The sequence below is a fragment of the Falco biarmicus genome, chromosome 15 (genome assembly GCF_023638135.1).
Source record: "Falco biarmicus isolate bFalBia1 chromosome 15, bFalBia1.pri, whole genome shotgun sequence".
Lineage (NCBI taxonomy): Eukaryota > Metazoa > Chordata > Aves > Falconiformes > Falconidae > Falco > Falco biarmicus.
Window position 1 is genome coordinate 23,616,546 of NC_079302.1, and position 20,458 is coordinate 23,637,003.

Genomic DNA, 20,458 nt, shown 5'->3' on the forward strand with positions numbered 1-20,458 from the left:
TCCTTGCAGCCTTTGTGACAGGCATCATTTCTGCTGCGGTGGCTTTGCTCTACCAGCCGTGAGCAAGTGTTATGGGAGAGAGACGCCTCCAATGGGATGAGAACTGGGAGCACTGAGCTGAACCTGCTCCATCACTCCCCAGGAAAGACTTCTGGCTTGGCCCCACACTCACCTCCAAGGGGGATCAAAACTCATATAGGGACACAAAGGCTGTGACCTTAAAGACGTGCTTGCCCAGGAGGACCTTGCAGGAGAACTCGCTCATCTCCTGCTCCACCTCCAGTGTGGCTGGCCCTGCCACAGGGCTGGTGAGCACCAGCTCTCCCATCTGCTGGCTGGAGCGCCACATGGCAAAGGCGCCCTGTCCCCGGCCACCCACGATGGTGAAATGCAGACTGTCGCCTGTGGATCGGGTGGTGGACGTCCTGAAGAGGACGCAGGGCACAGTACAGTTGGCCCAGAGCGGCAGGTAGTGGAAGGAGATGGAGGTGGCAGCCAGGCAGCAGGCTCAGCTCCCGGTGGGGCAGGGGTTCCTCTCACACTGGCTGCCAGGAAAGAAGGGGAACCGTGGCTCAGTGCTGGGGTTTGGCTCTCAGGGAGCTGCCCGCATCCTTGCAAACAAGCCCAGTCTGCACTGCGGGCAGGGCCTCCAGCCCCACCACCGGTCCTGTGGCAGAGCCACCCAAGACAGCCACATCCCAGCGTGCCTGCCATCGGATCTGTGTCCCATCCCTCCTCTGCCAGGCAAACACGGTGCCTTGCGGGGCTGCAGCTCTGGGTCACGCTCTGGGGCTGGGACCAGGGGCACCACAGTCCCAGCTGGAGGCCAGGGATGGAGCCAGGCTCAGACATGCCTCCCATCGATGAACTTACCCAGAGTAGGCAAGCTCCTCTGCTTGGGCAGCTTGTGCTCAGCCATAAAGGGATTTAGTCTCAAAAGCAGAACCAGGGGGTTTGCCTGCTGGGTGGCAGCTGATGGCACCATGCGGATGTGCAGCAGAGGGGGAACAGCATTGTTCCCCCTAGGCTGGGGCTCTGGGGGGACGGGATCCTACATAAAGCCACCATGTGCCGGTGGGCTCCCACCCACACACCCAGACACCAGCATCCTGAGACCATTGGGGACCCAGCCACCTGCATCCTGAGACCATCGGGGAGCATGCTAAGCACACCCAGCACCCCACGTGACAATTTGCTGCCAGCACTGGCTGGCACTCTCCCTGCTGCCCCGGGTTTGGCAGGGTGCGGTCCCCAGGGCACTGTGGGACCCATCACCTGGGGGAGAGGGCATGACACAGCCTGAGTCACGCGTGGTACTCACAAGGCAGAGGTCTTGATGTAGCTGGTGTTGTGGCGGGGCGGGGGGCACTTGGGGCGCACACAGCGGTGGCCCCCAAAGGTGTTGATGCAGAGAGTCACCCTGGGTACAGTTGTGCTGCTTCATGGCGCACTCATTCACGTCTGCAGCAGTGACACGGGGCGAGTGGGGCTGTCCCTGCTGCTCCTCCCCACACCCCTGCTCCCAGGGGATGCTCCCTGCCCTGCACCCACCACGCTTACCCTTGCAGGTACTGCGGTCAGCGTGGAGCAGGTAGCCGGGGGGGCAGAGGCAGCAGTAGGAGCCGGGGAGGATGAGGCAGTTGTGGAGGCAAAGCCGGGTCCTGGGGCTGGAGTGGAAGAGCTGGCATTCGTCCACATCTGGGGGGACAGAGTGGGACATGACTGGGGTCCCGTCACCACCAAGACAGTTTCCCCCTCCCCGCCATCTTCAACCCCTTTTTACCGTGGCACATGCCACCAGCTCACATCTGGAAAACGGCATCGCAGCTGCAGCGCCAGGAGCCCACGCGGCTCTCGGCACAGCGGGGCTGGCAGCTGAAGGAGGCATTGCTCAGCGTCACCCAGGCTGTGGGGGGGCAGCGGGTGTCACTGCTGGGGGGTGTGTCAAAGGGAGATGGGGGGGGGGGGGGGCTGAGATCCTGGGGGGCTGCTAGGGAAGGGGGAGACGGGCGCAGCATGGCTGAGTGCTGTCCCCATGAGCATCCCTGTCCTCCGCAGCCCAGACCCAGGCACCTACAGGCACAGATGGGGCTCTGGCAGCTGGGGCCTGGCCAGCCCTGGGGGCAGAGGCACGTATAGCTCCGGTTGCCATCCAGGCATGTCCCACTGTTGGCACATGGGTTGCTGGAGCAGTCGTCAATACTTAGGGAGAAGGAGCTCGTGAACACCAGCTGGAGAAGCCCATCCTCACCCCATCCTGCTGCCCAGCCTCGGTGCCCTTCGCTGCAGCCTCTGGGCTGCTCTCTGCACAGTAGCAGAGCAGAGTGATGGGACACCACAGCTCAGGGCAACAAAGGAGCCTGCAGGCACAGCTGAGCCCATGGCACCCCAACCCCGCTCCACTTCACTTCTGCAGAAGGGCTGGGTGCCACTCCATGTGCAGTCGTGCTGGCAGGCACACGTCTCGGAGCCCACCAGCCTGAAGCCAGCATCGCAGACAAAGTGAACATCATGGCCCACCCGCATGCTCCGGCCCAGCATCCGTCCGTTCAGAGGCACCGCCAGCTGCGGACAGGTCTCTGCGGACAGACAGACACAGGTGAGGACATCGCCAGGCTGGAGCCAACCCCAGCAAGGAGCTGGGGGTCCCTCGCCAGGCTGCCTGCCGGAGGTCTAGGGCTTGGACCCATCCCCACGGGGATGCCACCCCCGTGGTGGTGACCTGCCCGGGGTTACCATTGCGTTTGGTGGCCTGTCGCTGGAGGCGGCTGCGGAGGATGGAGAGCTGCTGGCAGAGACCACGCGTGCCCTGCAGGTGGGCAGCCTCCTGTGCCACCAGCAGCTTCTGCATCTGCCACACCGTGCTGAGCACCTGCTGCTGGTTCAGGCACTCCTGGGGGGATGCAAGGACATCCCCGTCACCTGCCAGGGTCTCCTGCCACCCTGCCGCAGCCCAGGGGGACCCTCCCAAGCAGGCAGCATCTCTGGGGTTGGTTTGGATGCCCTGCCCTGGGCAGAGCCCCTTCCTCCCTGTCCCAGTGTGGGGTCTGCTCCCGCCTCTGCATCCACTCCAGCCTCAGCCCCTCCACCCGGTCCTGCCCCAGCACTTGGACACTGCGGAGCAGCTTGGATACACCGGGTGGGTTTAGCATCATCTTGCTGCTGCAGGGGAAAAGCCCCACAACTGTCCCCCTTGGCCCTGGGCAGCCCCGCTGAGGCTGGGGCGATACTCTGTGTTTGTGTGTGTCCCTGCCAAGGCAGTGCCAGCGCGTTGGGGTCTGAGAGGTGGGTGCTGAGAAGCCCCCAGTGTGGGCTCTGCGAGGGAGCTGGAGGGAGGTGCAGGGATCCTTACCTGGGTGCTGCTGAGGGGCAGCTGCAGGATGCCCGGGGCCAGCCAGGCTGGTGGTGGCACGAGGAGCATCATGCCGGGCTGGCTCTGGCTGTGCAGGCTGCAGGGACTGCAGAGATGCCAGTGGTCTGGTCCTGCCCTGCTCGCTCGCGGCCGCACTCCTGCACACACTGGGATTTATCCATGGCGCGTGCCCGTGTGTTTGTTGTTTTTTCCCCTGTCTGAAGCCAAGCTGTAGGAAAGTTTCCCCTTGGTGCTGGCACCAGCCTCTCCGTTCCCCTCCCTCTCTGCACATCAGGGGCTTTGGGGCCTTTCGTGTCACAGGGCTAGCGGGTACCGGGGCCAGGCGGTGGCTGTCACAGCACTTGCTGCCGTACCTGCGGTGCTGGGCTCCCCCTGGGACCAGCCCTGGCTCTGTGGCACACAGGGGTGCAGGATGAGGCTAATCCCACGTGTTTGCTGAGTGTGGGAAAGTCTCCCAGGAGAAGGGATGGCTCCAGGGTTGGCACTGGGATCCAGCTCTCCATGGGAGCTGGGGCTGCTGCGGGGGGCAGCCCAGCAGCGCGGTGAGCTTGCCGGCTGCCCATGGCTTTGCTGGAGTGAGCTCAGCTGCACTGGAGCTTAGAGAAGGACCCCAGGGCTCTCCTGCAGCCGAGAGCTGAGGTGCCAGTCAGCATTAAGGGCAGCATTAACATTAGAGTCAGAGTTAATGCTGGGGTCAGTGTTAAGGTTAGGGTTAGAGTTGGGATTGGCACTAGGGCAAGGGTTGGAGTGAGCACTGGACTCCCAGGGCTAAGGGCAGGTTTCGGGTAAGGGTTAAGGTCAGTGTGAGGACCGATGCCAAGGGTTCAGGTCCGTATGAACAGGAGGGTTTGGATGAAGGCTGGGGTTGGCATTAGCCGTGGGGCTGGGGTTCAGGCCAGTGTGAGAGTTAGGCTCCAGCCGAGGGAGCTGAAGGCGTTCGGAGCTGGATTTCTGTTGACATCCAGCTCAGCCCCAAAACCAGCAGGTGGGATGCTCTGGTCCCTCCCAACTGTGATAGCCCAGCAGAAGGGGCACAGCCTCATGTGCCTGTCCCCCACCCACCCCTGAGCAGGGATGTCTGAACTCACACATCTGCCCTGCCATGGGGGAACACCTGACATGGGTGCTGGGAGCCCTGCGTCAGGGCAGAGCCATCAAGGTGCTACTGAGCCCCTCAGCAGCACGGGCTCTGGGACCCCTGCCCGGCCCTGAGCGCCTGCTGAGACATGCCCCCCACCCCCACCCCGAGCCCAGCATCTCTCCCACTGCTGGCCCCCTGGCCTTCGCATCCTCCCACCCGGTAACCGTAACCATGCTGCTCAGCTCCCCGGAGCGGGTATTTGGCTTCGAGCCCATGGTGGTGTGTGTTACTTCCCCAGCATGTTTAATTCATGGGGCAGGAGGAAAGCTGGCAGCCGGGGGGGGCCCTGAGCTGCCCCCAGCCCCTTGACATCCTACCTCCCAGTGCCCCAAAGTGGTGCTGCTTGGGATACCCACTGCTGCCTGCCCTTCCACACGGACCCCGGCTTGCGGCAGGGCTGGGGCAGAGCGCGGGGCGCTGGCCCCGCTGCGGGGCATCCCGGCAGGGCTGCAGCCCGCGGCCCCGGGAGTTGTCTGCCATGTTCGCGCCAGCGAGCAACTGTTTTGACAGAGCTATTACTCACCCGTCAAGCTTTTGTTTGAGCTGACCAGCGGTGCCTGTCTGGAGTCCTGAATAGGATCAAATCCTGCAACCAGACACACACACAAGCACACAGAAGTGCGCAGGAGCGCGCGGCCAAGCTCACCCAACGCCAGGGCTGCTGGGGGGGGGCTCATCTCTCCCAGATCTTCCCGCCAGAGCCGTGGGGGTCTGGTCTCCCCACTCCAGGAACCTGCATGAAGCTCTCGGTGCTGCTGGTTTGCAACCTCCTGGTGTGGAGGGTGGGTGAGACGGGATCAGGTGCTCCGGAGAAGTTGTCCGTGCTGGCTCCAGGAGGTAATCGGGAGAGGGGCTGGGGGGTTTGCTGCCGGCAGCAGGGCTGGGGGGCAGCTGGTTTAGCGGGGAGTGGGTGCACCCTGAGCACTGTCCCCTGGGGCTAGGCCAGGTGGACGGGGGCTGGGTGGGTGATGGGCATGCAGGGATGGCAGTGGGGGTCTCGGTGAGTGATGGGGGCTGGGGATGGAATGAGAAGGGGCTGTGGGGGGGCATGGGACTGGTGATGGAATGGGGCTGGGGAGCGGGCTGGGGCTGGTAATGGCATGGGGCTGGGAAGGGGAGCACAGGGCTGGTGTCAGGGGTGAGCGAAGGGTCCAGCTTGGTGGGGTTTGGGTGCTGGCAGGACAGAGGTGAGGGGGGCAGGGGGCTGGTGGGTACATTCCTGGACTTCTCAGCCCACCAGTGCGAGAGAGGGGCTCAGCAGGCTGGACTCCCCCTGGCCCCTGCCCCTTTTGTGCTTCCAGCCCAAAAGCGATTTCTTCTCTCCCCTCGAGTCTCCATGGAGACCCGGGTGCCTCCGCTGTAACCCTGGCTGCAGTCGGACCCTTTGGGTCTGCTCCCACGGCCCCCGGAAGGGTCTGGCTGCAGCTGGCGATGCGGGGGAGGCACTTGCACCCCACAGCCCCCTTGGCCCCAGCTGTTTGCCCCCACCCCCAGCTCTCAGCATGAAGGAGACCTTCCTGGTGCTCTCGCTGCACAACAAGCTGAGGAGCAAAGTGCAGCCCCCCGCCGCCAACATGCAGAAGCTGGTGAGCCCCCCCCACAGGCCCCACCTTGGATGCCTCATCCACTTCCCACTCCATGCCCGGTGCAGGGGGCAGCCCGTGCATGCTACACACTAGATAGTTAACAACCTAATGAAGCCGAAGATCTGGCCAGCATAGGGACCCTGGGGAATGTCCTACTGCCAGATTCAGCACACACCAAAGGCAGGGCTGGTCCCTTGGGGTGCCCTGTGGGGTCCCCCATGCCCCCCTGATGTCTCCTGAGCATCCTGTATCTGCACACACCACAGGCGGGGCAGGAATGGTCCCTGGGGGTCTCCAGTGGGGTCCCCCATTCTCCACGATGGCCCTGGATATAGAATGATAGAATCTTTTGAGACCTTTAAGATAATTGGAGTCCAGCTGTGTTCCCCATGTCCTGTGACAGCCCTTGATGCCCCCCGATCAACGCACACCTGCACACATCAAGGGCAAGGCTGGTCCCCTGGTGTCCCCTGCTGCATCCCCCACGTCAGCCCTCTGATATCCCCCAGTCATCCCCTGGACCGCCCCCCCAGGTGGTCCCCAAACACCCCCTGAGTGGCCCCCCACTGTCCCAGCATCCCCCCACCACCGGGGCCGTCCCTGGGGACCCCCAGCGGCTCACAGCACACTGCCCCCAACAGGAGTGGAGCGAGGAGCTGGGCCGGCTGGCGGGGGCACGGGCAGCCAGCTGCCTGGGGGGTCCTGCTCCACCGCCGGCCCCCCAGCTGGGCTGGAGCGAGGCGCTGCTGCCGGTGGGCACTGGGGGCTTTGGGGCTGTGCTGCAGCGCTGGTTTGACGAGGGCCAACGCTACGACTACGGGACAGGGCGCTGTGCCAGCAATGCCACCTGCCGCCATTACACCCAGGTGAGCACGGGGAGCAGGGGGGCACGGGGGGCCGGGCACTGGGGTGACACACGCTCTCTCGCAGCTGGTGTGGGCCACGGCAGGGTGGCTGGGCTGCGGCCGGCACCTCTGCCCTGGCGGCCATGGCCCCAGCGAGGCCTTCGCCTGTGTCTACTCCCCAGGGTAAGGCTGCGGGGGGCGGGGCCTTCGGGGTGGGGCCGGCGGGGTGGGGCCCACGGGGCGGGGCCTGCGGGGGCAGGGGTCAATGAGGCAGGGACAGGACTGGGGCCATGGGAGGGTGTCAGTGGTGTGGGGGCGGAGCTGGGAGAGGCCCTCCCGCTCTGTGGGCGGGGCCAGCGGGGGTGTGGCTGTGCTGGCCAATGGGGGTGCATGGTGAGGGCGGGGGGGTCTTGCCTTGGTGGTGGGCGGGGATTAGGAATGTGGGCGTGGTTTTGTGCTGACAGAGGGCAGGGCTGTGGGATTTGGGCGTGGTCTTCCCCAGAAATGGGTGAGGCTTGGCGGGGTGGGTGGGGCTTGGTGGGGCGGGCAGCCACACCCAGCTGCCTGGGGCAACAGGGGCAACTGGGAGGTGGCAGGGACGCCCGTCCTGCCCTACAAGCCGGGGCCCTGGTGCTCCCTCTGCACTGCCGGCCTCTCTGGCTGCTTCAAGTCCTGGGACCACGGCGGCGGGCTCTGCGGTGAGTGCCCGCCTGCCCCCCGGCCCCTGCACGGCCCCCAGCGGTGCCGCAGCCCTTGACGCCCACCCGCCTCCCTGCTGTGCCCAGAGGTGCCCAGGAACCCCTGCCGCATGAGCTGCAGGAACAGCGGGCGCCTCGACATGAGCAGCTGCCAGTGCACCTGCCCCCCTGGCTACACAGGCAGGTACTGCCAAGGTGAGAGGGGCACCTGCACAACCCCCGCTCCCCTCGCCCCTCGCCAGTGCCGTGCAGGCATCCACAGGGTGGGTGCAGTGCATGCATGTGCAGTACCAGTGCCTCTGTGTGCACGGCCAGTTCAATGCAGGCACACACGGGATGGGTGCAGGGCGTGCATTTGCAATGTTAGTGCGGTGCCAGTGTGTGCATGGCTAGTGCAGTGCATGCATGTGAAGCTTTAGTGTGGTGCATGCATATGCATGGCCAGTGTGTTGCAGGCATGCACAGGGTGAGTGCATGTGCAGTGTAGGTGCAGTGCATGTGTATGCAAAGGGCCCAGCGCAGTGCACGGCTGGCGCAGTGCACATGCATGCAGTGTCGGTGTAGTGCGTGCAGGCACAGGCCCAATGAAGTTGCATGCGTGCATGGCTGGTGCAGCATTCATGGTCTGCTCAGTGCACACAGTGGTGGAGCACATGCATGCATGCATGGCCAGTGCAGCATGGGCAGCTCAGTGCAGTGCGCAGACATGCAGCACGAACTCAGCTGGGGCGGGCAGGGGCTGCCAAGCCCCCTGCCAGCTAACACAGCACCTTGCCTACAGTGAGATGCAGCGGGCAGTGCCTCCACGGGAAGTTCAGGAAGGAGGAGTGCTCCTGCCTCTGCGACGTGGGCTACGGCGGAGCCGAGTGTGGCGGTGAGCCTGCACCCACCTGTGCTGCAGCAGGGATCTGCAGGCAGGGACCTCCAGAGTGGGGCTAAGGGTCCTCCAGGGGGCCCACCTCTGCCGGCACAGGGACCCACCTGTGCCTGCTTCTGCCCCCAGTGAAGATTCGGTTCCCCTTCCACGCCTGCGATGTGCAGATAGATGGCGACTGCTTCATGGTGTCCCCCGAGGCTGACACCTACTATGGAGCCAAAATAAAGTGCCAGGTGACCCCCTCGGATGCTCCAAACATCCCTCTGCAGCTGAAAAATGCCACCCATGCTGACAGCCCCCGTGTGCAGCCCTCCACTGCCTGGTGTGGGTCTGGGCCACGTGCTGGTGTGACTCACTCCCTTCCCCACAGGAGAAAGGGGCGATGCTGGCCCAGATCGGAAACCAGAAGGTCCAGGACATCCTGGCTTTCTACCTCAGCCGCTTGGAGACTGGTAACAGGGTGACAGACACTGATTTTGAGACCGGGAACTTCTGGATCGGTGAGTGACAGCACGGGGCAAGCTGCAGGGTACCCAGCATGCAGGCGGACCTGCCACCCCACCTCCGATGCTCCAGGTCTCACCTACAAGACATCCAAGGCTTCCTTCCGCTGGGATGTGGGCAAGCCGTCCTCCTTCACCAGCTTCGCTTTTGGGCAGCCAGACAACCAAGGGTAAGTCCCCGCTGGATCCAGAGGACACCTGACCTCTGTGTGGTGTCACCACCATGCCACCGTGCTGGCTGGCTTCACCGCCCTCCTGCCGGGGCACAGGTTTGGGAACTGCGTGGAGATGCAAGCGTCGGCCGCCTTCAACTGGAATGACCAGCGCTGCAAGACCCGAAACCGGTACATCTGCCAGTTCGGTGAGTGGGCAGCTGGGAGCCCTCCTGCACCTTCCCAGGGGGGCTGAGGTTCTGCCAGGGCTGTCCTCTGCTGCCAGCCCTGCCCAGACCTCTGGGTTCTTCCTGACATGGGAGGCACTGACTATCCACATCCCATCACAGCCCAGGAGCACATCTCCCGGTGGCACCAGGACCCCTGAGCTGGCAGCCCCGGGCACTGGCCAGCGCTGGCTGCTGTGCCAAGCCCGTGGCTAAGGAGGATGGCGGTGCTGTGCCGAGCCCAGGCCAGGGCTCAGGAGGACCCCTCAACGGCTCCCCTGCGCAGGGGCTGAGGGGACCCATGGTGATGAAACCTGGTGAGAGGGGCATGTGCTCTGCATCAGCATCCCCGAAACAGCATCTTCTTCTGCCCCTCACCTTCCTCTGTCGCCATCACGCTGCAGCAGCTCCAGGGCAGGGAGATGCCCCTGCAACAGCCAGGTCCAACAGCACTCTCCTCCTGAACACAGCTGGGCTGTGTCTGGACCATGGTCCTGATGTGATGAGGAGCCAAGGGGGGCCTCCAGGGGGTGCAGATCCTGGCACGGCTCAGAGCAGGGACTGGGCTCAGCTCCGAACCATCATCCTGGCCTGGGTGGGAACCCCCCAGCCTTGTACCACGGGTTCCTCACCATCTCCTGGTCCTTCATCATCATCCGGTTCCTCACCAGCTTCTGGGTGGTTAATAAAGACCCTCTCTCCCTTGGTAAGAGCCATTTGTCTCCTTATCCTCCCCCAGACCCACCAGACACCCCCTCTCCACAGCCCGTGCTGGGCAGCACCTCCAGCTCCATCCCTGGCGTGGGTGCTGGGGTCAGAGGAGGGACCAGCCTGGCTCATGGCCCAGCTCATGTCTCCAGCCCTCTTGGGGTGTTTCAGGGGGGTCTCGGTAGCCAAGAGCTGCTTCTTCCAGCCCCAGGATGGCCCCAAGCCATGGCATCTCATTTGCTGGGTGCAAGCCTGTGTCCCCAAAGCTGGTGGGTGCTTCTGGAGGGGACATGCCACTGCTGGCACCCTGTGGAGACCCTCCCACTGCAGAGCCAGGGAGCAGGCAGCCCGCTCCATCGCGGGGCCTGGGTGGAACTGAAAATGGCCCCAGCCAGGGTGCTGCGAGCTGGTTGTTTGCACCCCGGCTCCATGGAGGAAGGTGCGAGCCATGTTGCTGCCGGCGAGGCCAGGCTCATGGCTCTGGGGCGAGCTGAGCAAAGCCAGGGTGCAACCCAGCTGTCGGGCAGGGGGGCAGAGCCCCACCGGTCAGAGGGGGCTGGAGGCAGGGGATGTGGGAGGGAGCCCGGGGAGGATGAAGGTAGGGATGGGGGAAGGAGGACAAGGATAGGAGGATGAGGATGGGGATGAGGAAGTGGGAAGGAGGATGGGGATGGAGTTGAAGGCAGGGATGGGGATGGGTGAAGGAGAACGGGCATGGAGAAAGGAGGGTGAGGATGATGGGGGAAGGAAGATGAGGGTGGTGGAGGAAGGAGGATGGTGATAGGATGGGGAAAGGGGGATGAGGATGGGACCGGTGGAAGGAGGATGAGGATCCAGCACAGCTGCCACGTCCGTAGAGCTGCAGCGCCGGGGAAGGAGCTCCCGGCCCGGCGGTAGGTGCGGGCAGGGATGGTGCGGGCAGGGATGGTGCCATAAAGCATCGCTGCGCCCGGGGCGGGGCGCGGGCGAGGCGGGCAGTCCCCCCCTCGCGGTGGTGCGGCCCGCGGCCCCCGCTCGACCGGCGGTGGTAGCGCCCGGTGGCGGCGCGCTCGGGCCGGAGCGGCGGGGCGGGGGTCGGGGCCGGGGCCGCACCGCGGGGGGATGACGCTCTTCGGCAGCGGGGACGCGGGCTGGAGATGTGAGTACCGACCCGGATCCGGCCCCCCACCCCCTGGTGCCCCCGTTCCCCCGGGATCGACCCTCTTCCCACACTCCTCTCCCAGTAGATGCTCCGGCCCCGGGACGCCCGCCCGGCCCCGGCAGCCCAGCCCGGCCCATGCCCCCGCCCCCCCGCGGCCAGCCTCCCGCCGCACGGCCCCCCCCAGGGCAAGGCCGCCTCCCGCCCCCTGGGACCGGTCCCTCCCCGCGGACACGCTTGGCCTCCCGGCTCCGAGCCGCTCCCGTGCTGGGATGGCCTCCCCGTGCTGGGATGGTCTCCCCGTACTGGGATGGCCTCGCCGTACTGGGATGCCCCCGTGCCATTAGCCCCTGAACAGGGATGTCCACCCAGCACCAGGATACCCGCCATACAATTACCCCCCAATACCATCACCCCCAGGACAGGAATGTCCTCCCCATACTGGGATGTCCCCTATACGATTACCCCCCCATGCCATCACCCCCCAGGACAGGAATGTCCTCCCCATACTGGGATGTCCCCTATACAATTACCCCCTCATGCCATCACCCCCAGGACAGGAACGTCCTCCCCATACTGGGATGTCCCCGCTGCCGCTACAGGGAAGGGAGCCCAGATACAGGGCAGATGGTCCCGGGGTGACGGAGCCCTGCCAGCCTGGGTCCCCTGCCCCAACAGGACAGTCCCCTTGGGGCAGGTGGCCTGTGGCAGGGCACGGGCCATGGCTGGGGTCCCTGGCTAGGGCGCTGAGGTCCCTGTCCCACTGGCAGGGAGGGGAGTGGGTGGTGCAGCTGGGCAAGTGCGAGGGGCTGGGAAGAGGGGTGGCAACAGTGGGCTCTGGCCCTGCGCCGTGAGCTCAGCTGTCACCGGGGGTGCTGGCTGCACCCACAGAAGATGGGTGCCAGCATTTCCTGGGGTGCACAGGGTGAGTGGGGCACCTTCCCCAGCTCGCCCCAAGATCAGAGCCAGCCTGCAGACTTCATCACACAAGGTGACAGCCTGGAAAGCAAACAAGCGCTGGATTCCCTCCGCATGGATCTTGCTCAGAAGTCCTCTCCTCCGCAGGGATGGAGGGACCTTGCTCCAACAGATGGGGAGCTTAGGGGGGCCTGTGGCCAGTTTGCACACTCCTGGGGAGGTCTGGAACTCTCTGATGAGCTGGTGTGTTCTCAGAGGACTCGGGAAGCTTCAGCTTGGAGTTTCCTGCTGCAGTCATATCCACAGTCACCCATGGGACAGCTGGTCACAATTACCATGGCCAAGAGGGAGCCCTCAACATCTCACCCACCGTCCCCTACCCCAGCGGTCAGAGATGTTTCAGAGCCCCCCAGAATTACAAAATTAAATACATGGAGGTGTTAGGAAAGCATTGCATCGGTGGCTCTCAAATGTATACTCAGAAAACAGACTCAAGCTGGCTTTTATATGGACATTGGCTGTGAAATCCTAAAGAAGGGCTGAAGAGCATCACCGGGGAGGTGTAACGTGGCATCACCAAGCTGCGCATCCGGAGACATCCCTACCCCACATTCCAGCATCGAACATGCCTTGGCAGCCTTTGGGAGCGTGAAGCGGCTGGGTGTGGGGCTTCCCCCATCCCTGCCACCCGTCCGTGGTGGGCAGCACTCACTGGCATCCTGAAAAATGCCCCAACCACCTGGCAGGAGCGATAGCAAAGGCTGATTCCCCGTGGTGGTGGGAAATGTCTCTGAGGATTAATTACCCTCATCATCAGAGGTGCTTTCTGCCACCCTAATTGGAACCTGCCCCGCCTGGCCTGAGTGCAGGCTCCTGGGGACGGGACACCCACAGGATGGGGCTGCTGCAGGGGTAGCAGGAGCCACTCCATGTCATGGCACAACCCTGGGCTGCTCCAGTCCTTCCCGAAAACTTCAATCTAGAGAGAGTTGTCAGCCTCTGGCTCCTCCTGCAGGTGCTCTGGAGTGGGACATCTCCAGCCAGGAGAGGAGCGTGGCCAGGAGCCCCGGGGAAGCCGGTGCCAGAGACGTGTCTGCGTGGGGTAGGGTATTGGCATCCCCTTTTCTTCCTACTGCTCATTCTCCTCCTCTCTATCCCCTCAGATTTGGACATGGCCAGGGAACCCAAGCCAAGCCGGGCCAGGCTGGGCCAGAAGCGGCAGCATGGCAGCAGCCTGTACCAGTGAGTGCCAGCGCGTGGGGCAGGGGCTGCGCCAGGGGGCGGCTCAGGCTGGGGACTGTCCCATGCCTGGCTCCTCTTCTCCCTGCTCTCCATCACTTGCACCTCTGACTATTCCAGCTGCCTGCCCACAGCATCCATGGGATGTCCGTGCCCCATGCTGATGGCATTGCCTGGCTGCACTGGTGGTGGCTGGCTTCTTGCTGGCTCCCCTCGATGGGGTGTGGAGATCCCCTGCCCCATCCGAATGTGCTGGGAGAAGAGCAGAGCCCTGCAGTCCCCATGCCTGTTACAGATGTCGATGTTGGTTGCAGTTCTGGCCTTTGAATATTGTTTCTTGGGGGACTGGCGCCCCTGCAGAGGCACACCGGGGCGGGGATGGTCCTGACAGTGGCAGTAGTTGACGGTGACGGTGGCACCAATGGTAGCAGAAGAGCGGGTTCCCATCCCTGGGTGCTTTTGGCTCACTAGCTCAGCAGGCGTGTAGCGAAGAGGGGATACGAGCCAGGCTCCGTCTGTCTCGTTAGAGAGCTTTTTGCGAACGCCCTGATTGAACTAATTGCTCTGCCCGTTGCCATGGTGCCGGAGGGATGCAGCGCTGGCAGGGCAGGGACTGCTGGCCCCCTCGGGCTGCTGGAGTGTGGCAGTCGCGGCTTTTGCTCTTCCCGGGGGATGCTCTGAGCAAAGAGCTGAGCCAGGAAAACCCTTGCTGTGTCCCTAGCTGGGTGCCAGACCCCAAGAGCAGGTCTCCTGCAGTGCCACCAGTGCTCGCACAATGCGGGGAGGGCTGCAGCATCCCTGTCTCTTTTGGTATGGGCTCCAGGCAGCACCAGCTGTTGGAGCTGGCACCTTCCCCGTGCCTGTGCGTGGGCTGGGACTCGCCTCTGGCTGCCTATTCCCCTCTTCCCCAAGGCAGGTTTGACCTTCCTCCCTGGGTGACAGGCAGGAGGTGGGGACATGAAGGACTCGCTGTCCTGGTCACAGTGACGGATGGAAACTGGGAAGGCAGCAAGGCTGGGCCAAAAGCTCCCAAAATAACCTCAGATGCAAAGAACAGGAGCAGATGGGTCCTGGCACCCCTGGGCTGACAGCTCACCCTTACCAGGAGGGCTGGCACTTGCGTGCTGTGTCCCGTGCAGATTATTCTTGAATAAGGCAGGGTGGCAGCAGGGCTGGGGGTGCCTTTGCCCCCTGACAGACTTCAGGCTGCCTTTGGGGCTGGCAAGCCTGGCTTAGGCTTGGTGCCCCAGGCAGGGCGGTCCAGGTTGCCCATTAGCCCCCCCAGAAGACCTCCAGCTCTCCCTGAGCTCCAGCATCCGTCCTGGGGTGACAAGCTCATCTGCAGCAAAATCTGGAGCCTTAGGGGTCCTTTTCCTGGTCCCCCCATTTCTGGCAGCATGGCTAGGGAAGTCTCCCCACTCCCAGTGATGCTCTGATCACAGCTTTGTCTCCCCTCGGGTTAGGCTTAATCCTACACTCCCTGACTCTGCAAGAGCTGAAGCAGCAAAATGAGCTTCAGCATCTTTCCTCCTCCTCCTCCTCCTCCTCCTCCCCCCTGCTCCTGGTCCACGGCGCATGATTTATTACTGGCACGTCGGCTGCCCGCATTGGAGGCGATCCGTTGACAGATCGCTTCTTAATTTGGAGCCAAGCGAGCCAGCAGCATGCGTGTGGAGCCAGGGACCATAAAATTTAACATCAGAGTGTTCTAAATGCGGTTTCCCAAGAGCAGAACCTGCTGATGCTGCCCCGGGGCTCTCTCCAACCCCCCCAACACCCTTTATTGCCTCCAGGGTAAACCCCTGCCAGGGCACTGCCACCTCCCCGAGCATGCTGTGGCCCATCAGCTTATGTGGTACCCTCTGGGGTGCCTCCAGCTCCCTGGGGATGGAGGCTGAGTGGGGGGCCCTGCCCTGCTGTGCCCAGAGGTGGCAGCTCCATGGCCCTTGTAGTGACTTGCTCTCCTCTCTTCCCCTCCTGCAGCAGTAACTGCGACCTGGACTACGATCTCTACAGGGACAACTTCCCGTATCGGTGAGCGCGGCATCCCAGGAGTGGGAGGCACTGGGCACGCCTGGGTTTGGTGTGCAATGGTGTTTCTGCTGAAGGTGGAAAGCAGGGTGTCCCTGGGCATCTGTCCTCCCGCCTCCAAGAGAGGCTTGGCGATGTTTGCTCCCTTCAAGGAGCACATATACCACAGCTTCCCCGGGCTGGGGACCTTGGGGAGGGGGTACATGGGGCAGGGACAGCGTGTGGACTGCACAGTGTCCATGGTGGGGGTCCTTCACCGCAGAGGGAACCCGAGAGATGCTGTCTTGCCTGGCAGGGGCTGCTGCTGCACCTCCAAGGTTGGGCTCATGCCACTCTGCTCTTGTGCCCTTGCAGGGTGTACGAGTACCAGAAGATCCCCCCCCTCATTAACCGCATCCCGGTCAAGGCCAGACGAACTCACGTGGGAGCAGGAGGCAAAAGCAGCCCGAGCCCCCAGCCTGGGGCGAGGAGCAGCACTAGCTCCACAGTGGGACGGACAAAGTGTGAGTGCGATGGGGCTGGCAGGATGAGGAGGCTTGGCCCTCGCATCTCAGTATTAGAGCAGTGCACCCGGTGCCTGGAGGTCCCACTCAGCGCTGACTCTGTTGCTGCCAGTCCCTGGCTCCAGCAGACACAGCCCTGACTGCACTGGGCTGGTGGCTGTCCCCTGGACCTGTCCCTGTTCCCCAGGGATGCCCAGTGGGGAGGATGCTCTGGAGAGGAGCATCTGGGTGGGATCCTCACGGCAGCTCTCCCCGCAGTGCGGGCCGAAGAGCTGCACTCCATCAAGGGGGAGCTGAGCCAGATCAAGGCGCAGGTGGACAGTCTGCTGGAGAGTCTGGATCGCATGGACCAGCGGAGGGAGCGTCTCGCGGGTGAGGAGATGGGCCATAGACCCTCTGACACCCACCCGTCTGTGCTGGGCAGCCTGCGGGCACACACGAGCCTGGACCCCGCGCTGGGTGTACAGGGTCCCTCTCTGCCTGCCCAGGAGGGAGCTGGGCAAATTCCCCCGGGCGTCCTGCCCCTTCGGCACGAGGGGGCCGTGCGGGGACAGGGCTGATGTTCGCATGGGCACCCCAAAGTTCTGCTCTCTCTGTCCTTGCAGGGTCCAAGGAGAGTGAGAAGAAGAGGGTAGAGACAGGGGCAGAGTCGCCGTCTCCAGCAGGAGAGGGGTCACGGGAGCCCCGGGGAAAGGAGGGGACAGGAGCTGACGGGCACAGTGACCTGCGCAACATTGACAGTGCTGAGGAGAGCACAGACACGGAGGAGACGGTAGGAGGAGGGCTAGATCCTGTGCCAGGCCCACTGCTTTTCTAGAATTCTCCCCTGCTTGCTGCCCGCATGGGTCCTGACAGAGGATGCCCAGAGCAGAGATGCTTCATCAGGGTCCCCAAACCCATCCCAGCTGTGTGCCAGGGCCACAACTGCCCGTGCCTCTGGGACAGCCCCCAGCACCCTGCAGCAAACCCCTGGCCATGCACAACTCCAGCAGCACAGGCTGCACAAAGATCCTTAGAGTAGAAATACCTTTTATCAAAGCCGCTGCTCCCACACCTGCATCCCCCAGCTGGGTGCAGGACCTCAGGGGTCCCCAGGCCGGGCAGGGTGCTGGGTTTGATCCTGCTGCTGGGGCGCATCAGAGGATGGCCATGCTGTGTTTCTCCTTGCAGATGAAAAACCACATGTCAGACCCTGAGGGGAGCCAGTAGATGGACTGGGGTGCCGCAGCCTCCCTGTGTGGCCAGCCCTTTCCGTCTTGTGTTCGTATTTCTTTTGAGGCTTCCAGCGAGTGCCACGCGCAACGCGAGGTGCCCGCTCTCAGCACGGCCAACCCCTGCAGCCGGCAGCCCCGCATCCCACCCCTGCGAGACACCGGCCAGCCGTGGCGAGAGGTCTTTGTGTTCGAGTGCGCTTGTTTTCTTTTTCCTCCTGTTTTCAGACCTAGGGATAAGCAGATGTGGCCAGAGGAGGGAGGGGAGGAGCAAAAAAAACCACCCAAAAGGACCATCTCCCAAAGGAGCATCCCAAATCCTGGCTGCCTTGCCTGCCAGCATCCCCTCACTCACAGGGTGCTGTGGGGCTCTGAGAAAGCACCCCAGGGCTCCCAGCCCCTATGGCAGAGGTTGCACCCCAACGTGCCCTTCCGTGGAAGCCCACCCTTCAGACCCCCCCAAGGAACTGGCCCAGCAAGGTGCAGCAGGCAGGGCTAAGCCCAGGCTGGCTTTCGGAGCCACTCAGCATCCCACCACAATGCCACAGGAAGGAGGGACCACCCTGAGACAGTTCCAGGAGACTTTTGCAGGATTTTGGGATGGTGCTAAACCCGGCTCCGACACCAGCTGCAGGACCAGCAGCAAGGTGATGCAAACCCGATTGCTCCCGGTTGCCCCTGCTCCCAAATGGGTTTCCTTACTGGTTTACTGCAGGCTGTTCTTGGCCAGGGATCGCGTTTGCAGTCAGCAGGACTCCTGTGAGCAGCTTTGCCAGGGCTCCTTGCCTGTGCCCAAGGAATCATAGTTGTCCCCCCCCTGTGCTCCCCAGCGTTGCATTTTCATTCAGTGTCCTTCATTTCTAGGTTGTCCTTCTCTCGCTGGTAGGAACTTGTTCTGTATTTCTAATTTGCTCTGGTAAAAGAGTGTATTGTGTCGGAAAGAAAAATAATTTGTATTTCTTTTCTCTGGTTATTTGACTCCAATGCAGTTTTTAACTGTTTGAAGCACACATGCAATTTTTGTACCCAATTTTGCATGCTGCCCAACAGCCCCAGGCCCTGGGGGCTTTCTAGGATGCTGCCTTCCCCACAGCCCAGCCCAGAGGCAGGAGGAGCACAGCTCTGCCCTGTTTCTGAATGGAAATATTACTCACCGCCTTTACCCAGAATATTTCCCATCAGCCCGGCACAGTGCAGCTGGGCAGGCAGGACCAGCTCCTCTCCATCCCCAGGAACAACAACCCCAAGGCAGCGTCCAGCCCCCCACACACACCTCAAGGAAGGGCAGCGGGAACGGAGGGAGGTGACCCCAACGCCTGACAGCTGGTCACCGCCACTGCATCCTACCTCCACCTGCAGCTGGCAGAGGCCCCAGCAGAGCCACACGGGAAGACTCACAAGAAAAAACTGATTTATTATAAAAAAACCCCAACAAAATCCAACAACAAAACCCATCTCTGCCACCCTGAACCACTGTCTGGGCACGAGGTCCACGTACCGTCTGTGCCACAGTGTGGCTCCTGCCCACTGCTGCCGGGACCCTGCCTGTGTGACAGCTGTGGTGGGCAGCTCGGTACAAGGGTCTCTGCCCTGGGGCTGGAGCCACCCTGGGGCAGGGTGCGGGGTCCCACAGTGCAGGCAGCTGCTTTGCAGGGAGGTCTCGGGCAGGGGCTGGCAGCGCAGGGGTGGTGCAGGCAGGTCTGGCAGCTGAGGCAACACAGAGGTGGTTCTTGGGGGGCTCTGGCAGCAAATGAGGCTGTTTGGGTCCCACAGGGCCAGTAGGGAGGGGTCTCCTGCAATGTGGGGGCTCCTCAGGCAGGCTCCGGGGTGCTCAGGCAGTGTGGGGGCTGCTGTGGGGGATGCAGACTCCAGTCGTTGGGCAGGTTTCTTGGGCCTCTGACTGCATGGATAGCAGCGTGGGTTCTCCCGGCAGCACAGGGGCTGGCTTGGGCTGGTGCCAGGGGTCTCTGGCAGCATGAGATGTAGATCAGGCCAGCCTTGCGGGTCTCCGGCAGTGTAAGGCATGGATCAAGTGGGCTCCGGTGGGCGGTGGGGATCAGGCCAGCTTTGGGGGTCTCCAACGGTGTGGGGCATGGATCAGGCGGGCTCCGGGGATCTGTGGCAGCACGAGGCATGGATCAGGTGGGCTCCGGCAGGCTCCAGCCACATGAGACGTGGATCAGGGGGGCTCTGGGAGGCTCTGGCAGTGCTAAGTATGGATCAGGCCAGCTCCGGGGGTCTCCAAGCGCATGAGGCATGGATCACGCAGGCATCGGGGGTCTCCTGCTGGGTGGGGCATGGATTGGGCAGGCTCCAGGGGCCTCCAGCAGCAGCCTCCAGCAGCACCAAGCGCACCCCGGGCAGGCTCTGGTAGCCAGCCCCGCCGCGGGCCAGGGTGGTGGGGCCGCTCAGGCACTGGTGGCAGCAGCGTGGCGGCGGCGGGCGGCCCGCAGCAGGCTCTGCCGCAGCACGGGGTACAGGCGGTGGCAGCCGTCGAGGCCGAGGCGCAGCGCCTGAGCCCAGGCGTCGGGGGGAGCGCCCTGCCCGGCGCCCAGCACCGCCGACACCTGGTTGAGGGCCGGCAGCAGGGCCACGGTGAGGCGGGCGGCGGCGCGGCGCTCCTCGGGCTCCCCGGGCTGCAGCAGCCAGGTGGCGGCGGGGCCGGGGGGGCGGCTAAGGGCGCAGCCCACCGCCAGGTCGTACATCTCCACCCCCGCGTCGGCCAGCGCCAGCGACGCGGCGCTGATGGCGGCGGCCAGCGACGAGCCCCCGTCCTGCAGCAGCAGCGCGCTGACGGCCAGGCGCGCCCGCGGGTACCGAGCCAGCCGCACCGCCGGCTCCAGCGCCTCCCGCAGCGCCGCCGCCGCCTCCCGCTCCGCCTCCCGCTCCGCCGCCGAGCCCGGCCGGCAGCGCGGCCCGCGGCCCGCGAAGGGCGCCCGGCGGAACTCGCACAGCAGCCGCGCCCCGCCCGCCCCCCCCGGCTCGCCCGGCTCCCGCGGGCCCCAGGCCGCGCACAGCACCTTGGTGCCGCCGCGCAGCTCCACGTAGGCCGAGCCCCCCGCCTGGCTCAGCAGCCCGGCGCGGGCGAACAGCGGCCGCAGCGCGCAGGGGTCCCGCGGCGCAGCCGCCCCCTCCTCATCCTCGTCCGCCTCCCCGGCCGCCGCCCACGCCCCCGGCGGCTGCGACTCCTCGGGGCCCCGCAGGCGGCGGTGATCCAGCGGCATGCTCGGCCGGCAGCGCGGGGAGCGGCGGCCGGAAGGGGAGGGGCCGCCCCGGCCCGCCCCGCCCCGCCCCGCAGAGAGCCGAGG

At 64.2% G+C, this 20,458-nt stretch overlaps 3 protein-coding genes and 1 pseudogene across 4 annotated transcripts; 2 read left to right on the plus strand and 2 right to left on the minus strand.

The window, feature by feature from the left end:
• Window positions 1–3,568, minus strand: LOC130159530 (fibulin-7-like; annotated as a pseudogene).
• Window positions 3,569–4,966: 1,398 nt separating this feature from the next.
• LOC130159331 (C-type lectin domain family 18 member A-like) lies at window positions 4,967–10,089 on the plus strand. Its single transcript, XM_056360847.1, has 12 exons — window positions 4,967–5,351; window positions 6,009–6,100; window positions 6,742–6,966; window positions 7,031–7,128; window positions 7,522–7,643; window positions 7,731–7,838; window positions 8,425–8,517; window positions 8,647–8,753; window positions 8,891–9,020; window positions 9,097–9,193; window positions 9,293–9,384; window positions 9,526–10,089. Exons 1-12 carry the CDS (start codon window positions 5,252–5,254, stop codon window positions 9,561–9,563), a joined length of 1,302 nt encoding a protein of 433 aa, XP_056216822.1. The 5' UTR covers window positions 4,967–5,251; the 3' UTR covers window positions 9,564–10,089.
• Window positions 10,090–11,117: 1,028 nt separating this feature from the next.
• Window positions 11,118–18,128, plus strand: LOC130159329 (RNA-binding Raly-like protein). Of its 2 annotated transcripts, XM_056360846.1 has the most exons (7): window positions 11,118–11,248; window positions 13,330–13,408; window positions 15,389–15,439; window positions 15,791–15,939; window positions 16,198–16,311; window positions 16,545–16,711; window positions 17,110–18,128. In XM_056360846.1, the coding sequence occupies exons 1-7, from the start codon at window positions 11,212–11,214 to the stop codon at window positions 17,146–17,148; spliced, it is 636 nt and encodes a 211-aa protein (XP_056216821.1). In that variant the 5' UTR covers window positions 11,118–11,211; the 3' UTR covers window positions 17,149–18,128. The 2 variants fall into 2 exon arrangements, with proteins under 2 accessions (XP_056216821.1, XP_056216820.1); XM_056360845.1 differs by having other exon boundaries at window positions 16,545–18,128.
• A 416-nt stretch (window positions 18,129–18,544) lies between these two features.
• Window positions 18,545–20,435, minus strand: EXOSC6 (exosome component 6). The gene has a single exon (XM_056360844.1). The coding sequence runs from the start codon at window positions 20,372–20,374 to the stop codon at window positions 19,559–19,561; it is 816 nt and encodes a 271-aa protein (XP_056216819.1). The 5' UTR covers window positions 20,375–20,435; the 3' UTR covers window positions 18,545–19,558.
• Window positions 20,436–20,458: the final 23 nt, after the last annotated feature.

What these genes read in the sequence shown, in the direction of transcription:
- LOC130159331 (XM_056360847.1), top strand. Translation starts at nt 5,252, where the DNA reads ATGAAGCTCTCGGTGCTGCTGGTTTGCAACCTCCTGGTGTGGAGGGTG. An exon ending in CCTGCCGCCATTACACCCAG is followed by an intron (nt 6,967 to 7,030) that starts GTGAGCACGGGG and finishes GCTCTCTCGCAG; the next exon opens with CTGGTGTGGGCCACGGCAGG. An exon ending in CGGCGGAGCCGAGTGTGGCG is followed by an intron (nt 8,518 to 8,646) that starts GTGAGCCTGCAC and finishes TTCTGCCCCCAG; the next exon opens with TGAAGATTCGGTTCCCCTTC.
- LOC130159329 (XM_056360845.1), top strand. Translation starts at nt 11,212, where the DNA reads ATGACGCTCTTCGGCAGCGGGGACGCGGGCTGGAGAT. An exon ending in CGGGGACGCGGGCTGGAGAT is followed by an intron (nt 11,249 to 13,329) that starts GTGAGTACCGAC and finishes CTATCCCCTCAG; the next exon opens with ATTTGGACATGGCCAGGGAA. An exon ending in GCGGAGGGAGCGTCTCGCGG is followed by an intron (nt 16,312 to 16,544) that starts GTGAGGAGATGG and finishes CTGTCCTTGCAG; the next exon opens with GGTCCAAGGAGAGTGAGAAG.
- EXOSC6 (XM_056360844.1), bottom strand. Translation starts at nt 20,374, where the DNA reads ATGCCGCTGGATCACCGCCGCCTGCGGGGCCCCGAGGAGTCGCAGCCG.